Source organism: Hippopotamus amphibius, chromosome 4, assembly GCF_030028045.1.
Source record: "Hippopotamus amphibius kiboko isolate mHipAmp2 chromosome 4, mHipAmp2.hap2, whole genome shotgun sequence".
NCBI lineage: Eukaryota > Metazoa > Chordata > Mammalia > Artiodactyla > Hippopotamidae > Hippopotamus > Hippopotamus amphibius.
Genome location: NC_080189.1, coordinates 172,222,914 through 172,239,056, shown reverse-complemented (window position 1 = coordinate 172,239,056; position 16,143 = coordinate 172,222,914). Strand labels below are relative to the sequence as shown.

The 16,143-nt window shown below is 44.3% G+C and overlaps 1 protein-coding gene across 2 annotated transcripts in view; it reads left to right on the top strand.

Moving 5' to 3' along the window:
• KCNK10 (potassium two pore domain channel subfamily K member 10) overlaps positions 1–15,825 on the top strand; it is an 89,538-nt gene extending 73,713 nt beyond the window's left edge. The window contains exons 5-8 of one of the 2 annotated variants that reach the window (XM_057731951.1): positions 6,415–6,601; positions 10,654–10,796; positions 12,628–13,251; positions 13,995–14,009. In XM_057731951.1, coding sequence (XP_057587934.1) covers positions 6,415–6,601; positions 10,654–10,796; positions 12,628–13,248 — 951 coding nt within the window. In that variant the 3' untranslated portion in view covers positions 13,249–13,251; positions 13,995–14,009. Of the gene's footprint in view, positions 1–6,414; positions 6,602–10,653; positions 10,797–12,627 lie in introns of both variants that reach the window. The other variant, XM_057731950.1, reaches the window with a different exon arrangement.
• The last annotated feature ends 318 nt before the right edge of the window (positions 15,826–16,143 follow it).

The window sequence follows — 16,143 nt, the reverse complement described above, 5'->3', positions numbered from 1 at the left end:
AACTTGGCTTATACCTGTGGAAAAATGGGTTTCCTGATACAACCTGAGAATTAGGAGATCACAAGGGGGTACTTCTTGAGGGCAGCTTGTTCCCAAAAGGAAGAAGAGAGGAAGAGGCTGAGTTCTCAGTTCTTGCATCCAAGTCAGAGGCTGGAGAGAGATCTGTGTGTTACAGTGAGTGGAGTCCCAAGAACAAGGGAGAAAGCATCAGGGATGGGAAGGAACATTTATTCTACTCAGCGGCTCTTGTGTCTTGACTATTGTGGACTGCTTGGCCAATGAACAATGACCTTGAACCCTCGTTAGTCAAGGGAGGGAGAAAAGTGAGTCTACCTTTCAGCTGTCTGTAGCATTGTTACTGTAGCATTATTATTTTATGCTTGTGTGAATGATGGTGGAGAGGGCATTTCTGGGTGGGAACATTGTTCATTTTGCTGCTGAAATCTGGGTTAAATGAATTTAGAATTTGGATAAGTGTGCAGCTGGGTGTGGCATCTATCACGGTTGCCAGGAGTTATTCTGTTAATGTGGCTCATCAAGAGGTGTCCCCATCCTCCTCTCCTTCTCATGCTTGCCTTTCATACCTCAGTTAAAGAGAAAGATCGTCCTTCAGCCAGGGTTACAGCTGGGTGTTTCCTACCCTGGTGTGATCACTTGTGTGTTGTTTTGATTTCTGGGACATAGTTTCTGAGTTCTAAGCTAACACAGATTCAAAGATCTATTACAGGTGGCACACTTTTGTGTTCCGCTTATAATAGCTATAAGAATATTCCTTTCTTTTCTACCAGGTGATGCTTTCAATCACTGGGATGTCATTAGGTAGTAACTTTGCCTGCAATGGTCAGACCAGGTCTGGGCACCATGGACAGCGCCACAAAGACTGTTTTAAGCCGTCGACTCGGCTGTTCTCACCCTGCCCTAGCCAACTTGATGCAGGAGGAAGTTTATGTGCATGAGGAAGCTTCTCTTTTTTTCTAACTGCTGTGTCCCTTGCAACTAGAACAACCCCTGACATGGAAAAGGTTCTTAATAATTATGTGCTGAATGCATCACCTGGTTGAATTTTGAGTGCAAAATCTTGTGTTCCGATGGAGTCTTATCTTCAAATGTTAAAAGCCACAGAATTTTCGAACAGAAAACTTTCAAAGATTTTAATTAAAGTGTTCCTGGAGTGAAACAGCTGAGAATTTTTATTATTTCTGGATTTTCGTTTTTATCCATCCCAGCTGCACCTATATTAGCATTTCAGCAATAAAAACAACTTAATTGTATATACCACAAGCTTTTTCGAAAACTTTGCATGGTGATACCAGCAAAGCACTGAACTGGCCAAAAATCTCTTGGCTGCTGCAGTGTGGCTCAGAGTCAGATGCTCGATATAACTTGTGTGTGTGTGTGTGTGTGTGTGTAGATACTATCTATTTGTATAATTGGTATCCATTTTTTTTCTTTTCTTTCTTTTTTTTTTTTGGTATGGATACTATCCCGCTTTTGAGTAGGACATTTTCTGTAGGCTCCATGGAGATTTTACTGCACGGTTCTTACTAATGTGTGTTTATAGTATCTCTGCCTTGGAGATTGTAGGCAAATGGTGTTTAAAAGCTCTTCTCATAGTTTATAGAATTGCTGGTATTATATGGTTGTTGTGATGTTGAAACCATTAGTTGGAACTGGACTTTTAAAAAAGAAATCTTTGTGGACAACATAATAATATCAGAAAATAGAGTCAACTCTTTTGTGAGGCAGCTCCTATTATCTTTTCATTTTGAGAAATCATTCTCAGTTCAGTTGTATTACCATGGTGATGTGTTTGCATTTCAACAAAACAAAACTGAACCATAAACTAGAGTTCTGCATGTCTAGCTCCCGTCCTAGGGTTTTTACTGCCGTATCTTTTTTATGGAATAAAATCTCCAGTGTCCCGGCTAAAAATCACGGCAAATAAACAGTTTCTCAGCCAGACACAAAAATCTGGATTGCTAATCTCAGAATTCTAAGAAATCATATAAAAGTGAAAAGAAGAATAGATGTTAGAGAGGGGTAAAAAATAAAAAATAAATAGCCCACAAGTGAATAGAAATATACTTGCTTGCTAAGATTGTGGAAGTAAGTGAACACGGGAAGGCCACTGTGCTTAATGGGCATTGGATGTGTGGCTGAGCCCTCTGAGGTCTGAGACAAGTAAATGCCGTGGAATTGTCGGCACGTACATCCTCTCTCGAAGGGGAGTTCGTAGAGCTGGCTCCCCTGCCTCCTGTTTATGAAGTGTATTTTGTTCTTTGGAATAATTGCACATAATTTTGACAACTAAAAGAACTCTACAGGAGGTGGGGTTTGAGTTCCTCAAAAATTCCTACAGTGAGTGCCAATCCGACACGGGAAATAGTTTTGCATAATACCATTTGCATAAGGAGAAGGGAAAACCACACCAGCGATTCTAATCAACAAAGTGTGAAAACAAGATTTGGATAGATATATACAACTATTCTATCACTTCTACCCAAATATTGTATCAAATCATCTCTTCCCAGATAATTTTGTTAGCCTAAAACACATTAGCTCAGTCAGATCTGGGCTCTCACATAGCTTTTTGCTAGCTGCTCTATGTAATGGTAAATAAGCAATGGGATTTTGCCTAGCAACCCCACTGTGGAAACACAGCTTGACTCTTTAAGTGGTGGGGGAGGTGGGGGGGATACAGTTCAAGGAACGCAAGGGCCGTGCCTTTTAGGGACCCTCTGCAGCTGGTTCCTGACAACGCAAACATTACCTGCAATTCTTGTCAGTTTCCGAAGGATGATGAAAAACTGGGGGGAAACTAATTGAAAGGCAAATAAAAAAGCTTCCAAGATTGGGAGCTGAGACTGTCTGAGAACTCAATCCACAGCCAGCACAGAAGAACTGAGGGACAATGAAAAACCTCTTATTGAAAAGGAGGTAATTATATGAGAGAATGTATCCAGGAAGGGAAAACCAGCAGTGACCACCAGAAGCTAGACAAAGATTATCTTAAGCCAGACGTGAGGGAACATTCCTCAGTAGCAGAGGGCAGCGTTAAATTGGGGACTGTCTGCATCTAAGGAAAGACTTGAACAATCATTGCGCACTTAGCTGGCACTGTGCTGAGTTTTTACACACTTAATCTTCCAAACAATCTTATGAGTGGTTTCTCTTATCTCCATTTTTAGAGGAAGAAACTGGTGCACAGAGAAGTTGAGAAACTTGCCCAAGGTCACTCAGTCATTTAGCAGTGGGGATGGGATGTGTCTCAGGCAGGCTGTCCCTAGACACCAAGTTCTCAACCATTATTTTACAGTAGTAGTGAATGGGTGCAGAGCTACTGGGGATAAGAAGCCCAAAGATCACTGGATGACGAGTTTGTGGTTCCAGCTTGAAAGCTAGTTTAAAATGTTCAATTAAGGCAACTGTCTTTTTTTTTTTTTTAAAGTGTCTAGAGGGCAGCAAAAACATGAGTATCCAGAATAACAGATATTGCCAAAACCTTACGCCCATATCTCTTCCTTTTATAGTGAGGTATGGGTATATGCAGTTTTATACGCCTACACACACACACGCCTGCAAGACACTTGATTTCATAAGTCCCTAAAATACTCTGATGACTAAATTCCCCAAGGATTCTCTGAGCATCACCCTAGGATGTCTGGAGGAAGCAGCCCAGGGACACATTGGTTGGCTTGGGCAGTGAACAGTGGTGAAGTGTTTACCTTGCAGATAAACTCTCCAACAGGTAATGCAGTTAAGCTTCCACCATCTAGCCTCTGTTACGCATGTCCCTCTCCGCTACCCAAGAAATGCTGTCCTGTGCTGTCTTCCCTCCTGCCCACCGCCTGGAGCCTGGGAATGTCTCCAGCTTCCTACGTACGTGCTGCTCTCCTTTGCCAACCTCAACCTCATTTGGATTGCAGTTGCATTCACATCCTCATTTCTGACTTAACGAGTGTCTCGCAAACATTTAATTCCCTTTAATTTCATTATGCATCTGAGGAGGACGATTTATTGAGGGGGAAAATGATGTTCCCATTGCCAGCAATTAGATTGACTTAATGATCTATGGTAAAATCTCCTTTTGGGCTTTGGATTTTTGTACATGTTTACAAACAAAACTAGGCTAATAATAACTAAGTTCCTGGATTCTCAGAGGGGCCTTAACTGCCCCCTCAAAGTCCTATAATATCCAATTTGGAAATTCTTGAAATGGGTAAAACATTCCTTGTGGTTCTCAGGTAATTTATCTTGTCACAGTACTTTCATTTGTGGAAAAAATGGTATTTTCATATGCAGTATCAACAATACCAATAAATTATCTTTTCTTTCTGATGGCTTTTCTGAGGAGATGGGGAGGGAATGATATAAAAGCATGATCAGTTTATTTTTTCCTCTCCCCACTTTGTATACTGAGTACTCTCTGAGGAGTTAGAGAATTTGACTCCTTTTTTTTTTTTTAAGAATTGTATGTCTTTAGCTTTTACTATGAATATTTAGCGGAGTATACTGACCCAGGAACTGAAGTGTAAATAGTGCTGATGGAGATTTGTGCAAATAAATATTCTCCACTACTGCTATTCCTAGTCATTTAACTGCCCACTCCATTTCACCACATTGAACATACCTGGGACTCAGGACCCCAGGCAGGTAGGACTGATGGTTTGGAGGCATTATTACAGAGGAGAGCAGCCTCCCCACCCCTTTTGTCCCTTGGCATTTTTCCAGTGAAGAGGTGGTACTGATTTTGTGTCCGTAAGTCAGAGGGAAGAAGAGGGGAATGGGAGGAAGAGAAGCAGAATTGTAATCAACCTTCCTATCTTGGAGACGTAGTCATTTCCTTGGCTAGCATTTCCTGATTGAGCTGAATGGTTGATTGTAGAAGATTCTCTCTTGACCATATCTGTCCTGGAAAACATGGCTGAGGTGTCCCTGCCGTGATGGAAGCTTAGAAATTCCTGGACGGTGACAAGATTGCCCAGTGACAAGTTTTTATTCTTAGTCTTGTTTCCCAGAGGGGAAACAGGATGGCCTGTTCTTCATGGAGGTTAGTCTGGTTTCTTTCCTTAGGAGAGGACTCTGGCAGCTTTGAACTGGTGAATTGTTGAGTAATTTGAAAAGCAGTTTCCATCACTGCGCACTGGACTGAGAGTTAATCACACCAGAATTCTCATCTCGGCTCTGCCTCTAATTAGCAGCAGTTTATGCAAGTTCCTTACCTCTTTTGGCGTGTTTTTGCATCTGTAAAATGAAGTATATGAATGCAAAGTTCTCTCAGAAACTCTGGAGGTCCTCTGCCCTCTAATTTACTGGAAGGCAATGACTAGAAAATAGATCACATGGTAAGGATTTCCATGTCGATTGACCTAAATGTGTACTTTTGCAGAAACTCAATCTAGGCAATGTACAAAGGACCAGGCACTCTGGTGTTAAATGTATATTTATGGTAGTATGTGGCTTTGATTCAGTAAGGGTGCTAGGGTGCCCTGATGACAGTCTCCAATGGTAAATTGGGAGCTTTGAGAAGACCTTAAGGGATTATTCAGTTTAGAGGCAATGCCAGTGTTGTCTTGAGTGTCATTCAATAGGACACCAGTGTGCCTCCAGCCTGCCTCTGGACTGCATGGGCATGATTCTTTTGCCCTGATGTCAGTGTAGTTTCCATTCTAAATGTATTTTCACTTCCCAACTACTGACTCCTTCAGAAGCTGACTTGAGATGAAGCCCCTATTATCCATTTTAGACAGTGAGCCTGTTATTCAACTTGGACTCCTGTCTTGTCCTTTGCTGGTAATACAGCCAACAAACACAATGAGCACAGCACTGCCTCAAACACGTGTTTTAAAAGAAAAAATGTGTTATAGGTGTACAACCTTGGCAGGGGGCAGGAAGGTGAAGAAGCACACAGATAGCTGGCTGGAGGCTGTCACAAATGAGGGTGGGGTTAGCTGTGTCTTTCTTCTCATCCTAACCTTCTTGTCTCAGGAGCCATTTTCTCCAGCATGTTCCCTTTGACACAAGGGAAAGCCGGTGCAGATCCATCACCACCACTGTGGAAAGAACAATGCAGGGTCAGTGACACCATGTGAGAAATGGCAGCAAGCCGTTCTTGGGAAATAGAGAGGAAGTTAGAATCAGCTTTCCGGCTGCAGTCAGGGAACCACGCAAAGGTCATTCCAGGCGCGAGCTAAGTGGCGTCTCTTGTCCAAGGACCCGTACACCCCCTGAAAACTTCTGAATGTGCATTTCTCTAGGAGAGGGTCCACAGCTTTCATCAGATTCTCACAGAGCTGCCCATGACCGAAGAAAGGTTCAGAGCCACTGGTGTTTTTTTTTCTCTACCTCTGTCTTCTGAATACAGGGTGATGGAGCTGACTTGCCTATCTTTCTTTCTTCTTTGCTGTTCTTTAGAAAAAGCAAGTGAGTCAGACCAAGATCCGGGTCATCTCAACTATCCTGTTCATCTTGGCCGGCTGTGTTGTGTTTGTGACAATCCCTGCTGTCATTTTCAAATACATCGAGGGGTGGACGGCCCTGGAGTCCATTTACTTTGTGGTGGTCACTCTCACCACGGTGGGCTTTGGTGATTATGTGGCAGGTAAGCACCCTGGGCATCCCAGTCACTGGGGCCCTGGTGGGGAAAATACTCTGTTGGCAGTGCTTTTCCAAACCATGAGAAAAGATGTGGGAGAAGTAAATGAAAAAGGCTCAGCATCACTGCTGCTGTGCACAGGCTTGTTTCAAACCCATGATCCTATGCGATGTAAACAGCAGCAGGCTGCTGCCTTGAGAGGAAGCCGGCCTCTCCCTCCCCAGGATGCAGAGTGTTCCCATCACCACATGAACTATGAGTGAATGAATTTCTCTTTGGGTTTTGGACTTCTGAATTGTATTAAAGTTCTTTGAATCCATTGATAAACGCTATATTAGCAAGTGGCAGATATGAAACTCTGGAGAGATTAGGGTAGAGTTTAGTCTGCAGTGGCCTGCAGATTAAGCTTCCTGATGCTGAGGTGGGAGCCACTGTCCCTGCAAAAGTTGTCCTGGGCATGTCCAGATGTAAGACTTAAGACCCAGGTGACTACCAGGAGCTGAAAACTGCTCCAAGGTAATATAACATTATAATGGATTCTGCATGAATGTATATAGAAGCAGTAGCCTTCATTGTAAAAGCAAGTGCCGATGAACTGTGCTTAAGGAAGCAAAAGAAAACCACCATCAGATTCATCAAGGGACAGGAAGCATGAAAACTGAGATGAGATCTGGCTTCTTACACATACCGCTTTCTGAGTGTGGTAGGAAGGCAGGAGTAGGAGGAGGAGGCCATCGTTCTCTTTCCTAATGGAATAGTTCTAGGTGGTCAGAGAGTTGATCATTTTCTACTCCAAGAAGTGAACACTCTGACCAAACAACTCTATTATAAGTTATACATTTATAGAGGACAGGGATCTCCTCTCCTGCAATCTGCAAAACAGCAGATTCTGGAGAGGATGTTGAAGGCTGGTCAACAGGTGCATGGGTGTCTCTGGGTTAATTCCGGAGTGATTTTGTAGCTATTCCAACTGGGAAGATAAAGACTGAAGTCTACTTGCAGAAATAGTTTTAATTTTTTCTTCCTTTTTATTGGTGAGGAACTAAGAACAGCAAAGTCAAAGTGATTAAAAATTGTTTACAGAGAGCCCGAGGCCTGGGACCCAGCAATCTTTCCTTGTGCACAGTGCTCAACCACTGTGCATCTCCTCCACTTGACCAAGAGGTCACTTGATGCCGTTTGATGAGAGGCCTGAAACTCTGGAAAGACACCACACAGAGAAATGAGGAAAATAAGAGGAACGACTGTCCAGTCAGTTCCTTAGCATCACCTATAGCTGCACTGTGGGAAAACTCAGTTGAGGTTCCAATCCCAGGTAAACACACGTAGCGGCAGCTGCAGTTTAGAGCTATTGCACTAACATCTCTAAGTTCCCCAAAGCATCATTTGCACTCTGTTGTGCCACAGAGCCCCCTGTGCAAACACTGGCCTGTCTGGAGGACTGTCTTCTGGAGGACACTTGTGGCAAACCCTGCTCTCTAACCAATCGCTCCGTTCAATCTGTTAATCTGGGGCACAAATAAATAGCACAGCACTGGGAATTAATTTAGTGAGATTTTTAAAAATCACTTATGACTTAAATTTTTTATCCTTATGAGCCACCATGGGCTGTGAGCACTTGACCTGATGTTTCCTTACCTGGTAAGGGTGTGGCCTCCACAGTCACAGGCATAGCACTGTTTTATTATTATTATTATTTTTAGTGATCTTTAGCAATGGAAGATTTTAATGAAGCAAATGGCCAAATCTACAGATAAACACATAGAACTTTTAAAATGTTTTAAAGTATTTTTGTTGTAATTGGGTGAGAGAAACATCGACATGTTTTCGCATGGGTTTTTGATAACAGTGGTTGTGCATGTAAATAGTTTCCCACAGAGTACCTTTCTTTTTTAAAAAAAATTAGAACAATTTTAATTTTTAAAAATTTTTATTGGAGTATAGTTGATTTACAATGTTGTACTAGTTTCATGTGTGCAGCAAAGTGATTCAGTTATTCATATACATATATCTTTTCTTTTTCATTCTTTTCCCATTTAGGTTATTGCAGAATATTGAGCATTGTTCCCTGCATAGCACTGTTTTAATTCCCTTACTTACTGCTGATTACAGAGCCTTTGTCCTGAAGTCTCCGCAGACTCGGGTCTTCTATAATTCATGCTGCTGACTGCAATTGGACCAGGCCCTTCTAAGCTGCAGTTTCCAGAGCTTACATAGACCACTCTGAAGAATGCATGCCTTAGAACACTGGAAGCGCGTCACAACCTTTTGGCAATACTCTAAGAGCGAAAGGGAAGGATGCCCGTCATTTAAAAAGATACATTAACAAGAGCTGATGGTTGCTGTGATTTGACATGGCATCAGTTCAGAAATATAATCAGAATATCAATCACTGTGCAGGATTAAGTGCTGGTTTACTCTGTGGCTGACTCACTTTAGGACACTCTAACAGCATTACAAGCATTTTGAACCCTGACTGGGAGTACACACTGAGTTCTGAAATCCAGACTAGCAGCGGATAAAGGAACAGGCAGAAGGGCGTTTACAGCCTTGTTCGCTAGTGTGCCCTAGTGCCAGTCTTTTTTGGGTCATGGTGACTTGTTACGGTAAATATTTACTTTTAGATAGCTCCAAGGAGAAAGCTGCAGAGTTTTCCCTCCTAGCGCAGAGATGAAATGAACCTCAAAACCCACTTAATGTTGCAGAAACTCAAACTGTATCCTAGAGAAAGCTGAGTGGGGAGAGTTGTCTGAAAGGGAAAAACAAGGCAGCTAAACCAAACTGAGGGGGGTCTGCCGCACAGACCTTTAGCAAAATTTTGGAATTCTGATTTTAAGAAGTGGCGGTAGCTGTGGAGACCTCTCGGGCTGCATTGCAAAGTGGGTTTGGTCACACTGAAAAGAGCCAAAAGCCACAGTGCCTGCCCAGCTGCCTTTGGGAGGTATTATTGATACCATAAGAGCTCAGTATGGATTCAAGGATGCTAGATGAGGCTATAACCATGACCCAGTGGGAAAGCCCAGTGATCACTCACCATGTGGTACCATAATGACCAATCCATGGCTAATGTCGGCTGTCAGAAATGGCCACCTGCCTGCATCATTGGGCAACGACATCTCGCAGAGTGACAGCAAGGCTGAGAGTTATTTCATGGAGATTCCTGACTTCTTTAGGAGAGGGGGCTGGGCTTGGAAGCTCTTTTGCATGGCTACCTTTGGCAGTGTGTGTAGGAGGCCTAGAATAAATAAGCTAATTACTTGGAATAAATGACTGGGCCTTTCAATGGAACAGCCAGTCAATGCAGTCAGGCAACTAGTCAATTTGGTTTGATGGATTTTTACTGTAATCCTTATTTGTAAAATAAAGGGATTGAACTAGCTGGCCTTGAAAGTCCCTTTTCATTCTAGCCCACGGTAATTCTAATTACTCAGTCTAATTGACCCTGTGGATTAGCATCACATAAACAACATCCCTTGGTTAGCATTAAATCACTATTGCTTGGGTCCAAGTCTCAGGAATACCATTAAGTCTAATTTTACTTACATACATCTACTCATCTCTTGGTAAATGCATATGTGCTTAAGAAAGACATGGTTCCAAGAGTTCTAAACCATTTGGGATTATTTAATGAGATTTTATTTTTATTAAATTTAAGGCAGTTTAAGAAAGACTTGACAGCTGGGGCTGCTCTGTTGTCTTCTTGCTTCCTTTTTTTTTTTTTTTTAAGAACTTTCTGTTGTCTTCTAATTCAAGTCATTCATCGTCAAGCTCAGGTTTAGACTAGGTGGATCAAGTTGGCCACCAACATATTTTTTGTTACAAGTATTACGGTTAGTGGTCAAGAGTCAAAGGAAGTTAAGCCACAGGTCAGACTCCTTTAGGCAAGAGACAAGTCTTTTCCTTGCCCTCCCACCCATGTCACATCGTGTATACAGCAGGCCTAATAGCTGACTGTTAGATGGTGACGGACAACATCTCTGCTACGTGGACTGGAATATGTTTGCTCTGCAAAGACCATATGCTAGGTCCTGGTTAAAGTAACGTTTGGTTGTTTTCAGGGGGAAATGCTGGCATCAATTACCGGGAGTGGTATAAGCCCCTAGTGTGGTTTTGGATCCTTGTTGGCCTTGCCTACTTTGCAGCTGTCCTCAGTATGATTGGAGATTGGCTACGGGTTCTGTCCAAAAAGACAAAAGAAGAGGTAGGACCCCCTTCCAGATTCTGTGAATGTTCCTGAGATCAGATTAGCTCCTGTTAAGAATTACCTGTCTCTATTCTATGGGCTAGACTGGGTCCTACTAAAAGGAAGGCTCCTAGGCTTCCTTGTTTTGAATCCTTGAATCATTTTAAATGCCACGTTAAATGAAATAGCAGTTATTTCTGGATCCTTTTTTGGCAGGTGAGAAAATCTGATGACTCCCCACCACAGCTCCTGGAAAGACTAGTAAATAACAACTTATTTTTAAAAAAGAAAAAAAAAAACCAGGCATAGTCAGCAGAGGTAGATGATAGTTGAGGAGGTGTGCAATTGCCCCCAATCAGCAAATATGTGAATTTTTCTCAATTCTGTGTGGGACTGAAGTTACTGAACCATGGCTGGCCATGGAGAAGTGAACTTAAGGGGTCCCTTTCACTTATGCCCCCTCCTGGTTGTCAGATCTGTAGAAACAAGTATATTTCTGTGGCCAGGGGCACACAGCCTTTCCTTCCTCAAGTAAATGTGCATGGAAACCTACACAGAGGCAAGAAAAGGAAGGCATAAGGAAGAAAGATACAGATTTTGTTTTTTTTTGTTTTTTGTTTTAAATCCACGTAGTTCATCTGGAAAGAGAGGAAAAGTGATAAGAAAGAAAGAGGGCAAAGTAAAGAGAAGGAAAGCAGATAAAACCCAAAGAAACAGAAAGAGGGACAGCCTCTTTAAGGGTGACTGTTCCCTTCCCAGAATGCAGCCATTCAATGCGGAAGGTGCCGGGAGAGCGTTGTTGAATGCAGACATCTCCCGTATCATTCCTGGGTGCAACGGTTTAATGTTCCTGGCTTGCATAAACAATGTCAAGGCATTCTCCGGTCTGATTCCCCAGATAGCTAACAGACCTGCTGAAAATCAGCTATAATAAGAGAGAAAGCAGCAACATAAATACCGATGTTCCTCAGTGCAAAAATCCAAGTTACTCATCTGTAGGGGAAAGCATGAGACTTGTACTAATAGCCCTGCTGAAAAAGAGCCCAGAGATTTGGTATTGGTCCTCACGGAAAACGTCACTCTAAGGAAGTATGTTTTGTGGGCTTTGGCAGAACACGCTCCCTTCCCCCACCCTGACTGGGGAAATTTGGTTACCAGGTGCCCTGGAGGGTCTTCTTGAACCAGGGTAAGCCAGGTAGCACAAGGCCATAGCACGGCCCATATATAGGGTGACCGTCTCGACCAGTGTCCCCAGGACTGAGGACTTTTTCTTTTAAAACTGGGACATTCCCAGGCTAACTGGGACAGATGGGTCACCTTACCCAGATAGAGGTCTTGGAAGGACAGGGAAGGGCAAAGGACCTGCTGAACACCGGCTTGGTGCCCAGGACCGAGCTAGACGCATGTCTGCCTCACATAACAGGAAAAACACTGTGAGCTAGACACGACTGCCCCAGAATTATGCCGGAGAAATGGGTCCAGACCATTAGAAAGGGGCCAGAAACAATGGGAACTCAGGCCTTTCCAAATCCAAATATTGATCTCTGCCCCGGAATGCCAAACGCCTCTCCTTCAGGCACCGTCTCCAGATCCCAAGCCTCCAGTCAGGTTCCCCAGCACGTGTGCCTCCCCGAGCCATTCTGAGATGGGTGTCTAGGCGGCAGGAAGGGCGAGGGCAGAAGTAGCATCCTGGACCTCCCGCTGGGCGGATGCGCGACCACCACCTCCTGGCCTCCTTCCCTCGGGGGTACCCGAGGGCTGCGGGCGCGGGTGGGGATGGAGGGTAGGGGAAACGATGGGGCGGAGGAGAATGTCTCAGCGCGCGGTTGTGGTTCTGTCTCTCCGCCAGGTGGGTGAAATCAAGGCGCACGCGGCCGAGTGGAAGGCCAACGTGACGGCCGAGTTCCGGGAGACGCGGCGGCGGCTGAGCGTGGAGATTCACGACAAGCTGCAGCGCGCGGCCACCATCCGCAGCATGGAGCGCCGGCGCCTGGGCCTGGACCAGAGGGCGCACTCGCTCGACATGCTCTCCCCCGAGAAGCGCTCCGTCTTCGCCGCGCTGGACACGGGCCGCTTCAAGGCGTCGTCCCAGGAGAGCATCAACAACCGGCCCAACAACCTGCGCCTGCAGGGGTCGGAGCAGCTCAACAAACACGGGCAGGGGGCCTCTGAGGACAACATCATTAACAAGTTCGGGTCCACCTCCAGACTCACCAAGAGGAAAAACAAGGACATCAGAAAGACCTTGCCCGAGGACGTTCAGAAGATCTACAAGACCTTCCGGAATTACTCCCTGGATGAGGAGAAGAAAGAGGAGGAGACGGAAAAGGTGTGTAACTCGGACCACTCCAGCACGGCCATGTTGACTGACTACATCCAGCCGCAGGCCGAGGTGGAGAACGGGGTGTTCTCCACGGACACCAAAGACAGGGAGCGTGAGAACAACGCATTACTTGAAGACAGAAACTAAACGGTAAGGACGTTGGACTTGACCGAGCGTTGTGGGTTTTGTTTTTTGTTTTGTTTTGTTTTTAATATTCACCCTGAGACACGTGCCTTAAAACAAGACTTCTCGTTAGTCCGAAATTACATAGCATTGAAGAATATATTTCACTGTGCCATAAACGACTGGGAAAGCTTGCTCTGCCAAAAGGAATCAAAGAACAAGGACTTCACTTTCGATCACGACCGCAGGACACCCAGGGAGCCTTCGCAGGCATAGGCGATCATGGCCGCAAAGGTCAAGGGCACGTCCAGGTGATGCTGTGCCCCAGTGCAGCGCCGCCCCGCTTTGGCGGCTTGAAAAGGGCAGCTATTCCTTAGACCAGCCGTCTGAAAGGAACAGGTGTGTCTTTTACACGGAGTCATTTCCCGGAACCTACAGTTAGTGATAAGTGCGCACACAGAAGGGGACCGGATTGGGGGGGTGAGCTGGTTCTTGTAACTTGGGTTAGAGTGGACATTTTGGAATGTTGCTCTGAGCTCCAATTTTGATACAAACCGTTCAGTGCATACCTAGTGTTTCTAAGCTCCAAATGAATGTCCTTGGGACCCGAGAGCACCTGGGATTTGTTGGAAGCAGATCAGAGCACACATATGAAAGGTGCAATTGCTTTCCTCATTACAGAAGAAAAAAAGTAAATAAAAAAACACATCACACTGTGGATATCACCTTAACCAATGACAGAAGCCTACTGAATTTTGTCTTTCTCATAGGCGCAGGTAGTCCAAACGAACTTGCAAGCATTGGTGAAAACTCAACCTCAGCCGCTGCATGGTTACAGGCAGAAATCATGCATTTTCCTCAGTGGGTGCAATGGTGAAAACAAACTGGTTTTTGAAATGTTCATGTTCACTTTTCTAGTGGAACTTCTGTTACAATTTGTTTTGATAAGAGGGGGAAAAATACCAAAACTATTGCCTTGCATGATGCCGGTGGCTTGCTGTTCTGTCTAGCTGATCCTAAATTTTTATAAAAATAGACATCCTGCATGTCTGAGACATACCAGGGAGGACCATGGCATCATTCCATCTCAGGGCTTCTTGTCCCTTTGGGTGTCTTAGGGTAGACATAGTGACACGAGGTCCAATCTTGCTGTCTGCAAACAAAAGGAAAATGAATCCCTCAACCAACCCTTGTACAAGAAGATTGAATTGTTTTCATTGCTTGCAGCTTAAGTGCCATTATTGCCGTTTAAAAAAAATAACACTTAAAAGAAGTATTTGAAAGATTTCACTTTTATGTTTGGGTGTTCCTTTATTCTGAAAGCATTACTCCTTTTCCTTTGCTCGTTTCTTTACTCGCACCTGCTAGTCACTAAAATTGGACCACCATTAGGATCAATTGTCTCTAGGCAAGCAGTAACCTACACGTGGTGATAATTATGACTGCTCCATGAGGTTGGAACTTTGGTGAAGGAAAGTCGGGGAATGGCTGGCTAATCATAGGTTTGGAGAGGAGGAGTCAAAGTGGATTTTGATCAGAAAGGGAAAAATATGTACTAGGCCAAGCATCCTGTGTGTGCCTCGGCCTTTTTCAGAGTTGGCTGGCCATTATATTGGTTCAGACTTAGCTATGTGTGCCACATGCTTAAGCATTTGGACCTGGCAACACTGGGAAGTTGCTGGTTGTGGGCCTCCAAGGCTCAGTGCCATGGTGGGGATGTCACATAACTAATACACAGAGTGGAATTATCAGAAGATCATGGGACTAGCAGAAACTTCCGGAAACCATCTGATGCTTTCTGGACTTCCAGGGAAAATTATACCTACCACATCCTTGACTACTGGTACCATGGCAGACCTCTTCCTGCCCATTTCCTCAAAATGCAGAGCTTTGCCTTGTCTAGAGCACATGTAGTCATCCCCTTTGTCTACTGCCCCCGCCCCCCCTCCCCATTTTAGGCTCTAGTTAAAGTTTTGGCATTGCTTTTGGAAGGAACCAGATAAGAATCAAGTTTGATGCAGCCTCTCCTGTCTGAGGTAGGTTTGGGTTAATGCCTCCATGGGGCTATGGCTCACTGGTGACATCCTGTGTCCACATAGTAATGAATAGACACTTCGGAGACGATGTATATGCGTGTGTAGGCATTGGTTCTTACTATGGGGATCATTCCAGCCTGACATAAAATGTGTTTTAAGAAATTGGTAGGTAACCGGGACTTTCTCATTGTCAAGTTAAAAGCTTCCTGATTAAACTGTCCAAGGATCTCATTCATTTCGGTTTCCACCCCCGTTACTCGGTACCTTCTTTATCACAGTGGGTTAAAATTCTAGACCCTATAGACAGATCTGGCCAAGAGGCTTCCCTGTCATTTATCTAGTGGCTTCCGTGGGCCAGGCACTAGATGAGGCACTTTATGGGCATGGGCTCACTGAAACCTCCCAGCAGCACTCTGCGGGAAGTGTTTGCAAACCCATTATACAGATAATGATATGAAGGCTCAGGGAAGCTAAGTGACTAACTTACTAAGAGCACACAGCAAGAAGGTGGTAGAGCTGGTATTCAAAGTCTGCTTGACCAAAGTCTGCTTTCAACGTTGCTACAGTGTCCGTTCATGCACCCTTGTGAGTGTGAGTGTGTTTGTGAGTGTGTGTCTTTCTAGTTTCGTGGACACAGCACACGGAGGTGGGAAGATGATCTTTACTACCAACATGGTAGGAAGTCTTTGTGTAAACATGGCCTAACGTGTTGCCCTTGCAGATGTTCATTGGACACTATTTTGATCTTAGTTTTGGGAATGCTCTATGTGGCACCTTTTCTGTATTGTTAAAAATGCCCTTTGAAAGCACGCTTTTGCACTTTACTTGCTTATCTTGCAGGAACTCGGCATACAGCTCGAATAAGACAATTCAAAGCTCTAAG